Source organism: Stomoxys calcitrans, chromosome 4 (assembly GCF_963082655.1).
Source record: "Stomoxys calcitrans chromosome 4, idStoCalc2.1, whole genome shotgun sequence".
NCBI lineage: Eukaryota > Metazoa > Arthropoda > Insecta > Diptera > Muscidae > Stomoxys > Stomoxys calcitrans.
Genome location: NC_081555.1, coordinates 60,474,434 through 60,489,818, shown reverse-complemented (window position 1 = coordinate 60,489,818; position 15,385 = coordinate 60,474,434). Strand labels below are relative to the sequence as shown.

Genomic DNA, 15,385 nt, shown 5'->3' with positions numbered 1-15,385 from the left:
GGCCCTGTGCTGTTATGTTTGTTCATAAACGATCTCCCTTCTACTTTAAAGCACTCGAATATTTTGATGTATGCGGATGATGTAAAGATCTTCAGATCAACGAGAGACTCTGATGAACAGTGTTATCTTCAGTATGACCTTGATACTCTTTACGAATGGTGCAACCAGAACTTAATGGAACGTAATATTTCCAAATACAAACACATATCATTTTCAAGAATAACCTCTCTTAAAACAAGCTACTTTTTGGATTCCAATCAACTTGAAGTAGTCTATAGCTTTAAAGACCATGGATTTCTTCTAGATCAACGCTTAAACTTCCGTTAACTCATCTCAATTGTTGTAAACAAAGCACGTAGTGCTCTTGGCTTCATGAAACGCTGGAGTAAAGAACTTAATGATTTCTCTGTGACGAAAAACTTATATACGTCGCTAGTTAGAAGTAATCTCGAGTACGCTTCAATGGTATCGGATCCGTACTACAATATTCATTCTGATTGGATAGAATCGGTTCAAAAACAAATTCTACTAAATATTTTGTCTCCGTTGAAATGGGTGGGACAGAAGTTCATTACCTTCGTATGAGTACCGATTAAATCTTATAAAGATTCCTACATTAAAAAGTCGTAAAACCATGCTAAACATTACGTTTTTGACTAAATTAATCGAATTTTCTTTAACGTTCCTATCAGACCTACCAGATATTTTGAAAACTTCCTATTATAAAACCAACTATGCCAATAATTATCCTTTTCGGCACCTATGTTATCATTTTAATCAACTGAAATATAGAATAGATTTAAATGAGCATCGAGAAAGTTTAAAAAGGAAAATTATATTATTTTTAAATTCTTAGGTTAATACATTTGTAAATATATTGTTATTAGTCTGTAAGGGTATTTATTATCTACAGACTTAAAATAAAAAAAAAAACTTATCCAGTAGGACTATACTCCCGTAGTGAAGTGAGGCCAGAGCAAGATCGGAAATGTGCCCACTCCATGCACCGGTTACACCTCACCGACACCGACCGATGATGGAGGTGGGTTTGGCAAACCGAACAGAACCAGGGTCCGGGGTTCTTTTCAATCCCGGCAGGGACCAGAAGCGTGGCGAGAAGGCACTCCGGGATGTGCCTCTCCCTTGACGAAAAAAGAAGAACACGTACACTAAGGCTACAGCCCTTGCCGATGAAGAGTTCCATCGGGTCAATCCGGTGCGGAAAACCGTCTGCCATGGGATTGTAGGCCACATAGTTTTGGAAGGCTCACAGCCCCCTCTTTGTGACCATCTATCGTTCGTTGTCCTTGGGACCTGGTTCTGAAAATTTAGCTTTCATGTCGCTGGAGGCATACCCACAGATTCCAGATTCCCTGGAATTTGTAAGGTAGTTCCGAGTCTCGCAAGTTTATCCGCTTTACAATTCCCTGGGATATCTCTGTGGGCCGGCACCCGGAACAGGTGAATTTTGAACTGCATTTGGTTGAGAGATCTGCGACAGTCGAGGTCCATTTTTAGTGTTCAGAAATACGTTCTCCAGGAATTTAAGGTCTGTCTGAGAAGGTATTTATGCCAATCGTCATAATGACATTATATCTTAGCCATTCCACAGTGGACGGGTAAGCTTTTCGATATGACCAGTTCTAGATCTTTAGAGTACACCCTAAAGTTCTTCTAAAACCGTAAACATAACGTATTAAGTGCTATATTCTACGGCCACTTCCCGAATCGCAATGCACTGAAATTTCACATCCATGCAGCAAGTCTGGAACCAAAAATGTCTTTGTTGATGCTTTTAATGAAAACTCGTTTTCCACAGGATACGACAGGACTCACGGAGACACCGGAATCTTGGAATAATGACGTTGATCGAAGGTTTATAATTACGGAACTTATGGTGAAGGAATCCTTGAGGAGCTTCAAACTATTTAAGTCACCCGGACCTAATGGAATATTTCCGACGTTACTACAGAAAAAGGCTGACTATCTGGCGCCTCATCTGGCCAAAATTTTCACAGCGTGCTTAGGACTTGCATATACTCGGAAAGCCTGGCAGGAGGCAAGGGTGGTGTTTATACCCAAGCCCGGCAAGGCAAGTTATGCAACACTAATGGTCTACAGGCCCATAAGCCTTATGTCCTTTCTACTCAAAACCATGGAACGTGTTGTGGACACCATGATAAAGAGTAGGACCTCCAGCGAACTGCTCAAATACAAACAGCATGCCGTGCCCTGCACGAGGTTGTGCATAAAATAGAAGAATCCTTCGATGCCAAAACGTACACTCTGGTGTGTGATCTTGGGCAGGAAACTGAATTGGAAGTGTCACATTGTCATGATCGGATACCTGAAACGACACTAGAGGACGAGTGCGAGACACTGCTGCCAGCACCTGAGTCTTAGATTAACGGAATCCTAGTATTGCCACGCTAGGGGACAGAGTTGGCCTGGGGTCTACATTGAGAACCCAGGGACTGAAATGTGTTTTAAACTGCCTGAACATAATACGGTCCTGCATCACGGAATGCGTGAAGTGGTGTGGTGCTAACGCGAGGACGTCGAGTGTGAACATCTTTACCAACAGTAAAATTGCCATAAGGGCAATAACAACCTGGACGGTAAGGTCACGAACAGTCTTGCAGTGTCAGAAGCAGATTAATGCCTTCTCTGAGGATGTCAAAATCCGCATCGTTTGGGTGCCGGGCCATAACGGAGTAAGGGGAAATGAAAGGGCAGACGATTTGGCGGTGAAGGCCAGAGGACTGAAGTCAATAAACTTGATTAACCCGAAGCCTTTCGATTCGACGCAGTCCGAGTTAAGGGAGTGGATGACGAATGCACATGCAACATTGTGGAACAGCGAAACGGTCAGTAGGACGGCGAAAATCCTATGGGGGGATCCAGATCGTGAGAAGACGAGACTATTACTGAAAAGAAGCAAGGAGGAGGTCAGTATAGCTATTCGTATCATAACGGGACACATAGGACTACGAGCTCACTTATGTAAAATCGGTGCGGCAAGTGATAGCAAGTGTAGGGCCCGCGGGGAAGATGATGAAACGTTGGAGCATTTCCTTTGTCATTGCCCGGCTTTCGCGTCAACAGATACCGGCACTTAGGTGAAGACAAAACACCAGACATGAACCAACTTAGGCGGGTGGTATTGAAAACAATTAAGGATTTTGTAAGTAGCACGGAAATCCTAACTTAAAATTTTCTTTTTAGAGGTTACTTTATAGTTTTTAGAGCGCACAACAAGCCGATTACTGGCTTAGGTGTACGTCCATAGTGGCATGGGGCGGATTAATACCTGCACCCTCTTTTCAGCCAAACCTAAAATGTAATTTATGCAGAAAGGTATTTCCTTTTTTTTTTTCTTAGATTTTTTTCCTTAATAATTTAATTTATTTGAACTAATCTTGACTTTGCAGCTTTTCTTATGAAACTGCATTGTAATTTATAAGATTTTTGTGTTGTTGTGCAGAAAGAAATAAATAAATAAAGTTTCACCAAAAAATTAAAAATTTTTCCCAATTCTGAACGCCCATGCGGCACGTGTTATCGTTTACTAATCGTTATTTTTCGTATTGCTATTATTGGCGTCAAAAGTAAATAAATCAAGGATATGCGCTTAAAAACAATTTTTGTTTTTTGAGAAACTAATGTACATGTAAAACAATTGGGCGGTCAGTAGTGACCTTTGCAACGCCAGTGTCGACTTACAAGCCGAGCGACCGGTGGAATAATCTCCTGACGTTATAGCATTGCTGACGAAATGATATACTAAGGTCAGGAAGGTTTGTCTCCTCAGTTTTTATGTGGAACAACTCCATTATGAGCCAAAATCTTCCTACCTGTGTTTCTAAAGGTGTTATCCATTATATGTGTTAGTCTTACGACATGTCAAATAATGCACATGTAGAGTTGTACATGTCGTGCGATACAAATTAAACTAAAATATGTAAATAACTTTTCAAAATAGCACATGTTATTTTTTGGATTAGAGCGAACTCTATTTCTTCTAACAAAAACATAAAGAAATCAAATTTTTGCTGAAGGCAACCCAAAATTAAATTGTTTTCACAACATTGCGATTTATTCAGTTTACAGGTGTGATAGCAAAAATATGTAAATTGGCAATTTTGACATACATGCTGAATTGCAAAAGTGACATGTCATGAAACAAGCACATATAGTGTGATAGCAACTTACGCAGTATCTACTGCGATGCTAACGCAGCAGACATCCAAATCATTGTGGAAGGGGAACCACCGCCAAAACACACACGAACACGTCTTCATAATCTAGAGCTAGAGGGTAGATGCCTATATCCTAGATTTGTGTCGCGCTTGTACAACACGGCACATGTCATCTGTTCATATTATCAGGCCTTAAACGGCACGTTTATTAAATATAAAATAAATATAATAAGAAGTTACTAAATAACTTCTACTTTAAATAACCAATGGCCAACCTGTTCCCGCGGCCACCCTTGATTGATTGCCAATGTAAGGACAGGCCAACGTACTTGCAACGTCCGAAACGAACATTTCCATGTCACATATTAAGAGCCTTGCTAGGAAGCGTGGTTTATTCGCTGGAATACGTGCGAAAGCTGCGAGCGGTCGAAGTTATTGTACGAACGTTCAAAATAAACAATGACGTTTGATAGTCAATGAAAAGATGATTTTGGCGCAGTCATTGGGTTCATAATAGGGCATAACAGAGTTCCGGGCGGCACGGGATAATTATGAGAACCGACAGATTGGACTGCGAACTCCGATTTTTGTAAAGATCACCGTTGGCATATATAGCTCAGCTGAGAGCCTCCGGACACGTCTAAGGGTTGCGGATAGTGAAATGAGCCAGTATTACACATTAAAATATAGGTACAAAGTGGAGATCCTGCAATTAAAGATGTGGTGGAATATCTAAGTCATAACAACGACTGGCATACATATCTTCTCAATCAGCCAGGTAGCCATTAAATTTCTGGGAATCGTATTGCTGAATTGAAAAACTGTCCTCTACTTTCGCAGATCTTCCAACGAGATAGCTGAACAGTTTAAAATTCAGACTTAACTACTTAGCCTAACCTAACTTAACGGCGCAGGAGGTCCAATAATATTTAAATTCCTATTGACAAAAACAATTCAAATCGAATGAGTCTCAAAAAGAAACATGCGAGATATACCAGAAATTGTGACTCACATCATGAATAATTTACCTTTTGAAATATGTGATTAGGGTTAATACCCAACTCTTCCAATAAGGGCGGTTCATCTTCGAAGTCATTACCTACACTGCCACCAGCTTTGAAACGTTTGTCACTTTGGTCATAAGCATTTTGCGAATATGCGCTTGGGTCATAAAAAGAGCTCATTCCACTGCTATTGGTGTTCGCGTAATTTAAGTCATAATTTGGCGGAACCGATGTTTGCGTATTTTCAAAATTCTGAAAGTCTCTAAAAAACGAGTATATAAAATTTTTCTAAAAAATATTTTAGTTTTCACATACAACTCCTGATCAAATTCCGGCATATCAAAGTTATACGAATTATCGCCAGACGAGTAAAATTCATTTTGTCCACCAAAGTTGGCCATATTTGATTTACTTTTTTTATATTTTAATCTTACAAATCAAAAAACAATACAATACCACGTCACCCTAGGGACAGTGAACGAAGGCGGCTTGGCCAAAATCTTGATCGGCGACGGCGACTCGTCGGCTGAGGCGATTGAAAAATTAAAATCGACAGCTGCATCCATGACATAATTATCAGGTAGTGTATCGTAAACAGCTGAGTACAATTTTTTGTCGCGAGTGCACTATCTGTCATCAAGTTTTGGTTGTGTGTGAGTATTATAGTTAAGAACCATAACACACATAAACAACGAAATATGGCGCGCATTAGTAACATATACAAAACCAGGGTTGCACTGATAACTGATTTTGATAGATAATTTTAATTTGTTGCAGATTTATCGTTCAATTTTTTACATTCCAATAAAATTAATATTGGGTTGCCCAAAAAGTAATTGCGGATTTTTCATATAGTCGGCGTTGACAAATTTTTTCACAGCTTGTGACTCTGTAATTGCATTCTTTCTTCTGTCAGTTATCAGCTGTTACTTTTAGCTTGCTTTAGAAAAAAAGTGTAAAAAGTATATTTGATTAAAGTTCATTATGAAAAATGAATTTACTTTCTTTTAAAAAATCCGCAATTACTTTTTGGGCAACCCAATAGTTTGTCGACATCGAATTATGGCGAAACAATTAAAGGTGGTCTCATTTGTACAATAACTACAAATCATATGGTGCAATCCGCCATCTTGCCATCAAGCTGATCGACGTTTTGCCAACACACAAAGAAATTTGTGTATGTGTATGTATACGTGTGCGTACATGAACAGAGAATATGCGAGAAAGAATTTAACAACAAAGAGAATGCAAACAAAAATCTGACATCTTAATACAGTCAAATTTGGCCGGCCGGTAACAGTTGTTCGCGTGAGACCACCCTAATTAATCTGTCTAGACGTCGAATGCAGCGTTCGTTCCATGACATAATTACTAGGTAAAGTACCGTAAACAGCTGAGTACAATTTTTTTTCGCGAGTGCACTATCTATCAACGAGTTTTGGTTGAGTGTGAGTAGTTTAGTTTAGAAACATACGCACACAAACAACGAAAAATGGCGCGAACTAGTAACATACACAAAATCAGGGTTGCACGCATCATTGACTTTGACAGATAGTGCACTTCTGTCAACAAACTGACTCTTTTTATTATATTTTTCAAACAAACAACATTAAAGGAACAAGCTAGTCTACTTAGTTTCATCAAAAGTTTCTTATAAATACGAGTATAACAAGTTATCATATTACAGTTCGGCCAACCTGACAATATGATTGCCCACAATCATGATATAAAAATTGTGTATATTATATAAGTGTGACCAATAACATAAATCTATAACCTAGGTGTCAACCATTTCCGAAGTCGCTTTGCTTCAATTATACCCTTATATGGGATCTGTGTCAGTTGACAATTGTCAACATCTCTCACAACGTAGCGATCATTATCTAATACTTTTTCAATAATGTAGGGACCACGATATTTTTCACAAAATTTCTTATTCTTCCCAACTGTATTGTCAATATTCATAATAACAACATAATCACCCTCATCGTAACGTTTTGCCGGTTCATGATGTTTGGAAAAGTATAATTCGTTGTAGTTCTGAGATCGCTGTATAGAATTCAATGCCTTAACCCTCATATCCCTCAAATTTAGTTTCTCCTCATTACTCATTTTCTTATCTAGATATTCCGACAGCTTATCTACCATCACCCCTCGTTGATTCGTTCCAAAGAGTAACTTCGCTGGGGTTTCCTTTGTAGAACTGTGAACACAGTTATTGATAGCATATTCCACCTGGGACAATTTCAATGACCAATCGGAATGATCTATTGGGTCACTCAATTTGCTCAACATGGACTTAATAATACGATTTACACGCTCAACCTGCCCATTTGCTTGTGGAGAGGCAACCGCCACCTTAACATGATTAATATTATTTTTCAAAATGAATTCAGAAAACTCCAATGACGTAAAACATGATCCTCTGTCCGAGATTAGGCGTCTTGGTCTACTGTAATAACTAAAATACTTTTCGAGAGAACAACAAACCTCCTTAGTGCTCGTCAAATTTACAGGATAAAGTCGAACAAATTTTGTAAAAGAATCAACTACCACTAAAATGTGTTTTCTTTTCGATTTTAATGATGGAAGTGGTCCGAAGTGATCCACGTGTATCGTATCGAATGGCTCCGCCACCTTTGGAATGCTGTACATGTTCTGTTGGTTTATTCTAGCTGGAGCAGCATAAATGATACATTTTATACAATTCTTAATGAAGCTATCTGTCTTATTGCGCATGTCTGGGAACCAAAAATTCTCTCGAATCTTATAATAACATTTATCTGTCCCCAGGTGTCCAAGCTTCTCATGTATCATTCTTGTCACATTATCTTCCATTTCCTTTGGGACCTATAAACAAACGGTTGCACTTTCTTAAATAAGAGACCGTCTATTAGGTCAAAATCACATATCTCTTCCTTTTCCAAACGATTACATAAGTCCTTAATAACAGGATCTCTAGCTTGGGTCAGTTGAATTTGGACATCGAGTTGATTCGAATCTACAGAGCAAATCATGTTACATCCCACATGAGGGGATATTTCCTTTTCTATACATATGCTTAACATATCCACATGACCCATAGACGAACCCTTCCTGTGTTTGATAGAATAGTCATAGTTCTCTAGTTCCAATGCCCAGCGGGATATCCGAGGATTAACTTGTCTCTTGTTCAAGGTCATTGTAAGTGAATTGCAATCTGTGACTATGGTAAAATGTAATCCTTCTAAATACACACGAAACCGGCGCAACGCGTAAATAATTGCGAGTGTTTCCAGTTCGAAGCTATGATATCTCGATTCTGCATTGGTTTTAGCCTTTGAAGAAAATGCTACGGGGTGGAACTTTTTATCATCCTGACGCTGCATCAATATTGCTCTGAATCCATGAGAACTTGCATCACAATGTAACTCCGTATCGCTTTTAGGGTTATAGATAGCTAATACTGGGGCCCGAAGTAAACGAGACTTTAATTCACTAAAGGCCTTTACACATTCTTCAGAGAAAACGAATTTTTTCTCTTTACGAAGCAAATCTAACAATGGCCTTGCAATATTTGAGAATGACGGAACGAATTTCCTAAAGTAGGAAAACAATCCAAGACAAGTTTGTAATTCCCTATGATTCCTTGGCATTGGTATTTGTTTCACAGCTCGCAAGTGATTTTCTGTCGGCCGTATACCTTTTGGGCTGATTAAGTATCCTAAATACTCTAAACTCTGATAACCAAATTTACATTTAGTTAACTTGATACGTAATCCGTACTCAAAAGCACGTCCAAGTACAACCGCCAATGTCTGAACATGAGAATCGAAATCAGAGGATGCAATCAATATGTCATCCATATATATAACCACTCTATGGTCCTCTATTAAGTCGCGAAATATACCATTTATAAAGCGTTGAAAGTTTGCTGGAGCATTCTTTAAACCAAATGGCATCTTCAAATACTCGTACTGTCCAAATGGGGTTACAAATGAAGTGTATGGAATTGAATCATTATGCATTTCTATGTTGAAAAATCCATCCTTCAAATCCATGAGGCTAAACCATTTTTTGCCTGATATGCTCTCAATACAGTCCTCGATGAGGGGTAAAGGAAAGTTATCCCTAATAGTCTTTTTGTTTAACGCTCGATAATCGACACACATCCGCGTTTCCCCTGTCTTTTTCTTTACCAACACAATTGCTGACGTGTATGGAGAATTGCTGTAACGTATTATTTTCCTTTCTAACAAATCACTAACAATCTTCTACGTTTCCTCACGATCACGAACCGACAATCTACGGGGAGAGCAGTGTATTGGAATATCATCAGATAATTTAATCTGCATCCTATAATCAGATGACTTTTTATCAATTCCCTTTGGAGTTATATAACGATTATGAATAAGATCTTCTAAAGTCTTCTTCTGGAATGAATTTAACAAAGGATTTAGATCAATATCGTCCGTACGTATCACTTTGGAATTCACAGGACTATCATAAGAATTGCTTATCGTAGATGGTGTAGACACCGAGGTTATATTATTATTGTCATTTATTTTTCTTGTGGATTCAAATACTTCTACAGCGGTCAAAAAAAGTATTCATCATTAGCAAAATTGATAATAAATTCACTTATTTTGGGTAATTGAAGAAAATTTAAAGTAAACAAATAATGCAGTTTTATGCAATAGTTTATTTTTCGTAATATGTTTAAAATAAATTCAAAAAATAAATTTAATTAGCGCAAAAAATGCAATTTTATATAATAACACCAAAAACAGAACAAAAAAAGTATTCATCATTGATGTGCTATCATCAAAGTCAAATTCAAATATTATTTGGGAATCCCCCTTTTCTGTTTTATTTAGTAAAGGAGGCTTTGCCCTTGACAGCAAATATTTAATTTCATTGAAAATATAGTTTTTGTCAAAATGTGTCGTAAGCAAAACAAGGTTTCTGATGAGGTAAAAGTTTTGATAATAAAACACCACAGGAATGGTTTAACTCAAAAACCTATCAGTGAAATATTAAATAGACCACGATCTACTATACAATCCATCATCAGAAAGTGGACAGAAACGAAAACTGTTGACAATAAACCAAGATCTGGTCGACCAAAAGCACTTTCAGGTGGAGATGTGCGTTGGCTAGTGCGGCAAGTTCAGAAAACTCCGAAGACAAATGCGACCATTCTTCGTAAAAACACTATGGAATATTTAGGGAAGGAAGTTACTACACAAACAATTCGAAATACACTCAAAAGGCATAGTTACAGAGGAAGAACTGCACGTAAGAAGCCCTTTATAAATAAAATAAACCGAGTGAAAAGGCTAAACTTCGCAAAAATGTATGTAAAACAGCCCGAATCATTTTGGAAAACAGTCATTTTTGCAGACGAGAGCAAGTTTAATCTTTTTGGGTGCGATGGAAAGGTCATAGTGTACAGAAAACCAAATACAGAGCTTGAAGAACGAAACACAGTTGCTACTGTAAAACATGGTGGAGGTGGTTTAATGGTTTGGGGGTGTATGGCGGCTTCAGGAGCGCGAAATCTTGAAATTATTAATGGAGTAATGGATCATAAGTATTACATTGACATTTTAAAGAGGAATTTAAAAGATAGTGCTGTAAAACTTGGGCTTGGTAATAACTTTCAATATTATCAAGATAATGACCCCAAATATTCTGCTTTAAATACCAAGATGTGGATGCTGTATAACTGCCCCAAAGTCGTTAAAACTCCTCCTCAAAGTCCCGACTTGAACCCAATTGAACATCTTTGGGAACATCTCGAACGCAAATTGAGAACGCGCAATTTTTCGAGCAAGAGTCAAATGCAACAGGTGATAATGGAGGAATGGACTAATATAGACCAAAATATAACCGCTAAATTAGTCCAATCGATTTCAAACCGTTTAAAAGAAGTTATAAGACGCGGTGGTCGAATAACAAAGTATTAATTTTTTTAAATTGTGTTATTTATTTTTTTGTTTTTTTGCAATGATGAATACTTTTTTTGTTTAATTTTTTGTGTTCAGCTGTAAAATGGCCCTTTTTGTTCCAATAAATACTATTTTTTTCTTTAAAAACAATGAAATTGTGTACATATATATCACACAAGCACTACTGCATCATTAGTTTAATATGTTTTTATTCCAATTGTCTTTTGTAGACTTATTAATAAAAAAACATTGAATGATGAATACTTTTTTTGACCGCTGTATATCATTCGTAGTTTCCTTGACTTGAAGTAATTTTACATTAAATGCATGCATAAAGTTCCGTCCAAGAATCATTGGAACATGAATGCTCTCGTTCGGAACAACAAGTAATTCTATTTGTTTAGACGATTTTTTAAATTTTATTAAACAAGAAATATTTCCATATATTTTCAAAGGGGTATTGCCAACTCCAACATACGAAGTTGGTATTAAATTCTTCGAACGTATCACACCAGTCGGTAATAAAGACATCTTAACCAAACTAATTGGGCTACCGGAATCGATCAAGCACGAAATATTCGCAGAATTAGTATATTTGGATCCACAAGAATATTTAAAGGCCACACTTACCATTTGTGTAGTGTCTACAATATCATTACTACAAAATATGGGAGCAGTAATATTCATCCTTTTAGGACAATCCTTGTAAAAATGTCCCATTTGGAAACAATGGAAACAAGATCCCGGTGGACGTCGAGGCTTATTGCAGGTGTTCTTCATATGTCCAAATTGAGAGCAACTGAAACTTTTAGTATTGTCACGACCTTCTTTATGAGTACTGACTGTTTTTGACCTGCGTTTCTCGTATCTATCTATTCCATGCATCAATTCTTGTAATGAGTTTGATCCGTATAGAATGGATATGTTGTTGGTTTTATCTTCCATTCCGTCTATTATAATGTCAACCAGTTCTTGCTCGTTGATTTCGCCTTCTGCTGCAATAGTTTATATAGGCAATACACGGCTCTGTTGGCTTCAACTTGGGCAAACGCAATTTTTGATAAACTTCTTCTTGCGTTACCGTTCTCTTGAAAATGTCTAAGACTCCTTATATTCTTTGTAATTTTAATTTTCCATGAACTCTCGCGCAGTTCCAACCAGCAAATATCTTAAGCACATATATTTTTCTTGGTCAGTCATATTTATAGTGTAGCTTTCAAAAGAGTTTATCCATTTTTCAATATTTCGTCCATCATTCCCAGAAAATTTCGGAACCATCATAGAGAGCTCGTCATAATTGATATTTGTAGAAACTTTTTTTCCACCGTTTTCTAAAGATTCAATTTGGTTTCGAAGAGCCAACATTTCTTGCTTCAATCTCAAAACTCTAATTTCACTCTCTAGTTCATCAGCTTCACGGGATAAAACGCTTGAACGAATGAAAGGGTCTGTTACCTGTGATGGAACAGAAGGTCTAGAAAATTGTCCTCGAAGTAAGTTTGCAGGAACGGAAACTGAGGAATAATTGACGGAGGGTACGGAAGAAACAACACAAGAAGATACGGAAGGAGGTACGGAAGTTTGTGTTTGCGGAAGAACATCACAGGACACGCCAATTGCTCTATTGTTAAAAGCGACACCCAATGTATTTGTATTCATTAAATCGGAAATAACTGATGATGTCCGGGCGGCAGAAACAGAAGCAGCAGTCCCTGAAGTACCAGGAAATTGTCTTTGAACTGTATTTACAGGAACGGAAGCAGAAGAATTATAGACGGAAGGTACGGAAGAAATTACGGAAGGAGGCACTGAAGTCTGTGTTTGCCGAAGATTTGCACAGGATACGCCAATTTCGCTGTTATTAAAAGCGACACTCAATGTATTTCTAGATATTAAATCGGTTGAAGTCCGTGCGGCAGAAAAACAAGCGGCAGTTCCAAGAACCAATTCAGTTTGATTTGTGGACTCACCATTACATTGAAATGACTGAAGCAAATTTTCAGGATCGGCAGTTGCGGAATTAATAACGGGAGTTTCATTCAAAGTATTGGATGACATTGTAGTGACAGTTACAGATGAATTCCCAGCAGAATCAGAAGAAACCACATTTCCAGAAGGCAATTCAGTCTGCTTTGATGGACCACCGTTAACTTGCAAAGAATCATATAATGTTCTCAATTGTGCAATTGACGCTGTTTCTGGAAATTCCACATTTGAAGCTTTCAAAGCTGAAAGAATTCTTTCTAGAGTAGGGCGTGAATCCATATTTAAAAAAAAAAAATTTTTTTTTTTTTGAGTCTTCTTTTTTTTTTTTATTTATTTTTTTTTTTTTTTGGGAACCCCACACCTGAATTGTAAAGCTTCTGTCAACAAACTGACTCTTTTTATTATATTTTTCAAACAAACAACATTAAAGGAACAAGCTAGTCTACTTAGTTTCATTAAAAGTTTCTTATAAATACGAGTATAACAAGTTATCATATTACACACTCAATATTTTGTTGTTGGGCAACTGCAACTACATGTAAATTAATATATCATGGTTCGTTCTATGACATAAATAACGCAAAATGGTGCGAAGTAGTAACTAACTCAAAGTCAGAGTTGCACTAATCGCTGATTTTGACAGCTAGTGCACTCAATATTTTGTTGACCTGTGACCTGTCATAATGCACACAATGACGAAACGTCTATTCTAGACAGTGACAGCAAAGCGATAGACCTCTGCAAGACCCCTCTTTGTGACCATCTATCATTCGTTCTCCTTCAGGCCGGTCCTGAAAACTTAGCTTACATGTCGCTAGAGGCATACCCATATATTCTAGTTTCCCTGAAATGTGAAAGGTATTTCCTAGTCTCGCAAGCTTGTCCGCTTTACAATTACCTGAGTTAAATCTGTTGCCTGACAACTAAAACAGGTGAATTTTGAACTGTTCAGCCATCTCGTTGAGAGATCTACGACAGTCGATAGCGGTTTTTGTGTTCAGAAATACGTTTTCCAGGGATTGATTGGCTGTCTGAGAAGACATGCTGACACAAGCGTGTCATTCAGAGCCTTCGTGATCCGATCGACCATTATGTCTATATCCTGCTCAGTTGCCACTTCCAATCCGTTTTACTTCTGTTGAACCGAGGGACCACTTCTTTTCTTTTCTCCAAGGCTAGATCTAATATAACGATGACCAGAGAATCCCAATGGAGTATTCTGGGGCTATAACTTCCGATACAAAGGCAAAATCTAGTACCTCCTGCCTGCGGGAAAGTTAAAAATCTTTTTACTTTGACGCTTGAAACCAAGCGTCTTTCGGTGTTGCCACACTTGAAGTAGTGTGTTTGGTCGAGAAAGTTAAAAAAACTTTTGCGTGTTGATTTTTTAACATTTGTTGGATCGTCAAAGTTAAAAATTGTTTAACTTTTGCGTGTTGATTTTGTAACATTTGTTTGCAGAGTTGCATTTTTCAACGCGACGCTCCTCAACTCGCTTATTTTGTTTATGCGTTTACAATAGCAAAACTTGACATGTCATAAGACAAGAACATGCAGTGTGATGGCACCTTTATTACGCCACACATGCTGAGATAAAATATTGCATACCGTATCCCAGTATTAAATAATCGTTTTAATAAAGTTTTTTTATAAGCACACACTTGAGGTACGTATTTTATTTGCTTCATTGCAACATTTTATTTATCCAGCGTTGGACATGTCCATGTGTATTATATTATTAAAGTGAATTTTTTTGAATAAAGTATTTATAGTTCTTTTAAATATATTTATTTATATTTAAAAAATACTTTCTTATTTATGCATCCACAAACACTTTATTTTTTTCACCCAGAGGAAATACATGTGAGCAACATCACTAACCCTAACAAACACCCAGTTACAAGAAGTTTGACGATCGCGTTTATTTTGCGTAAGAAAATGACTTGTTGCTCAGCGACTGTGGTTGTTCTCTCAATGGGCGTTCCGAAATGTAAATTTGCCCTAGATAACAAACAAGTTATGACGAAACGAAAATATTTCGGCAAATGTTTCTGTTCAAGGGTAACTATAATACGCACACAACCAAAACTCGTTGACAGATAGTGAACTTCGCGAGAAAAAATTGCATTCAGCTGTTTACGGTACTTTACCTGGTAATTATGTCATGGCAACTGCCACTACCTGTTAATGAAAATATCTTGATATCGGCGGCTCAATTTAAGCTGGACGAGCCGATGAAAACAACTGCGGTGCGCCTACTGCTTAA

The 15,385-nt window shown here is 37.5% G+C and overlaps 1 protein-coding gene across 1 annotated transcript in view; it reads right to left on the bottom strand.

The window, feature by feature from the left end:
* Positions 1-5,693, bottom strand: part of LOC106094050 (protein YIPF5) — a 52,773-nt gene extending 47,080 nt beyond the window's left edge. Inside the window, exons 1-2 of the mRNA XM_059367949.1 lie at positions 5,519-5,693; positions 5,228-5,465 (exon numbers count right to left, since the gene is read on the bottom strand). Of these exons, the coding sequence (XP_059223932.1) occupies positions 5,228-5,465; positions 5,519-5,604 (324 nt within the window). The 5' untranslated portion in view covers positions 5,605-5,693. The remainder of the gene's footprint in view (positions 1-5,227; positions 5,466-5,518) is intronic.
* Positions 5,694-15,385: the final 9,692 nt, after the last annotated feature.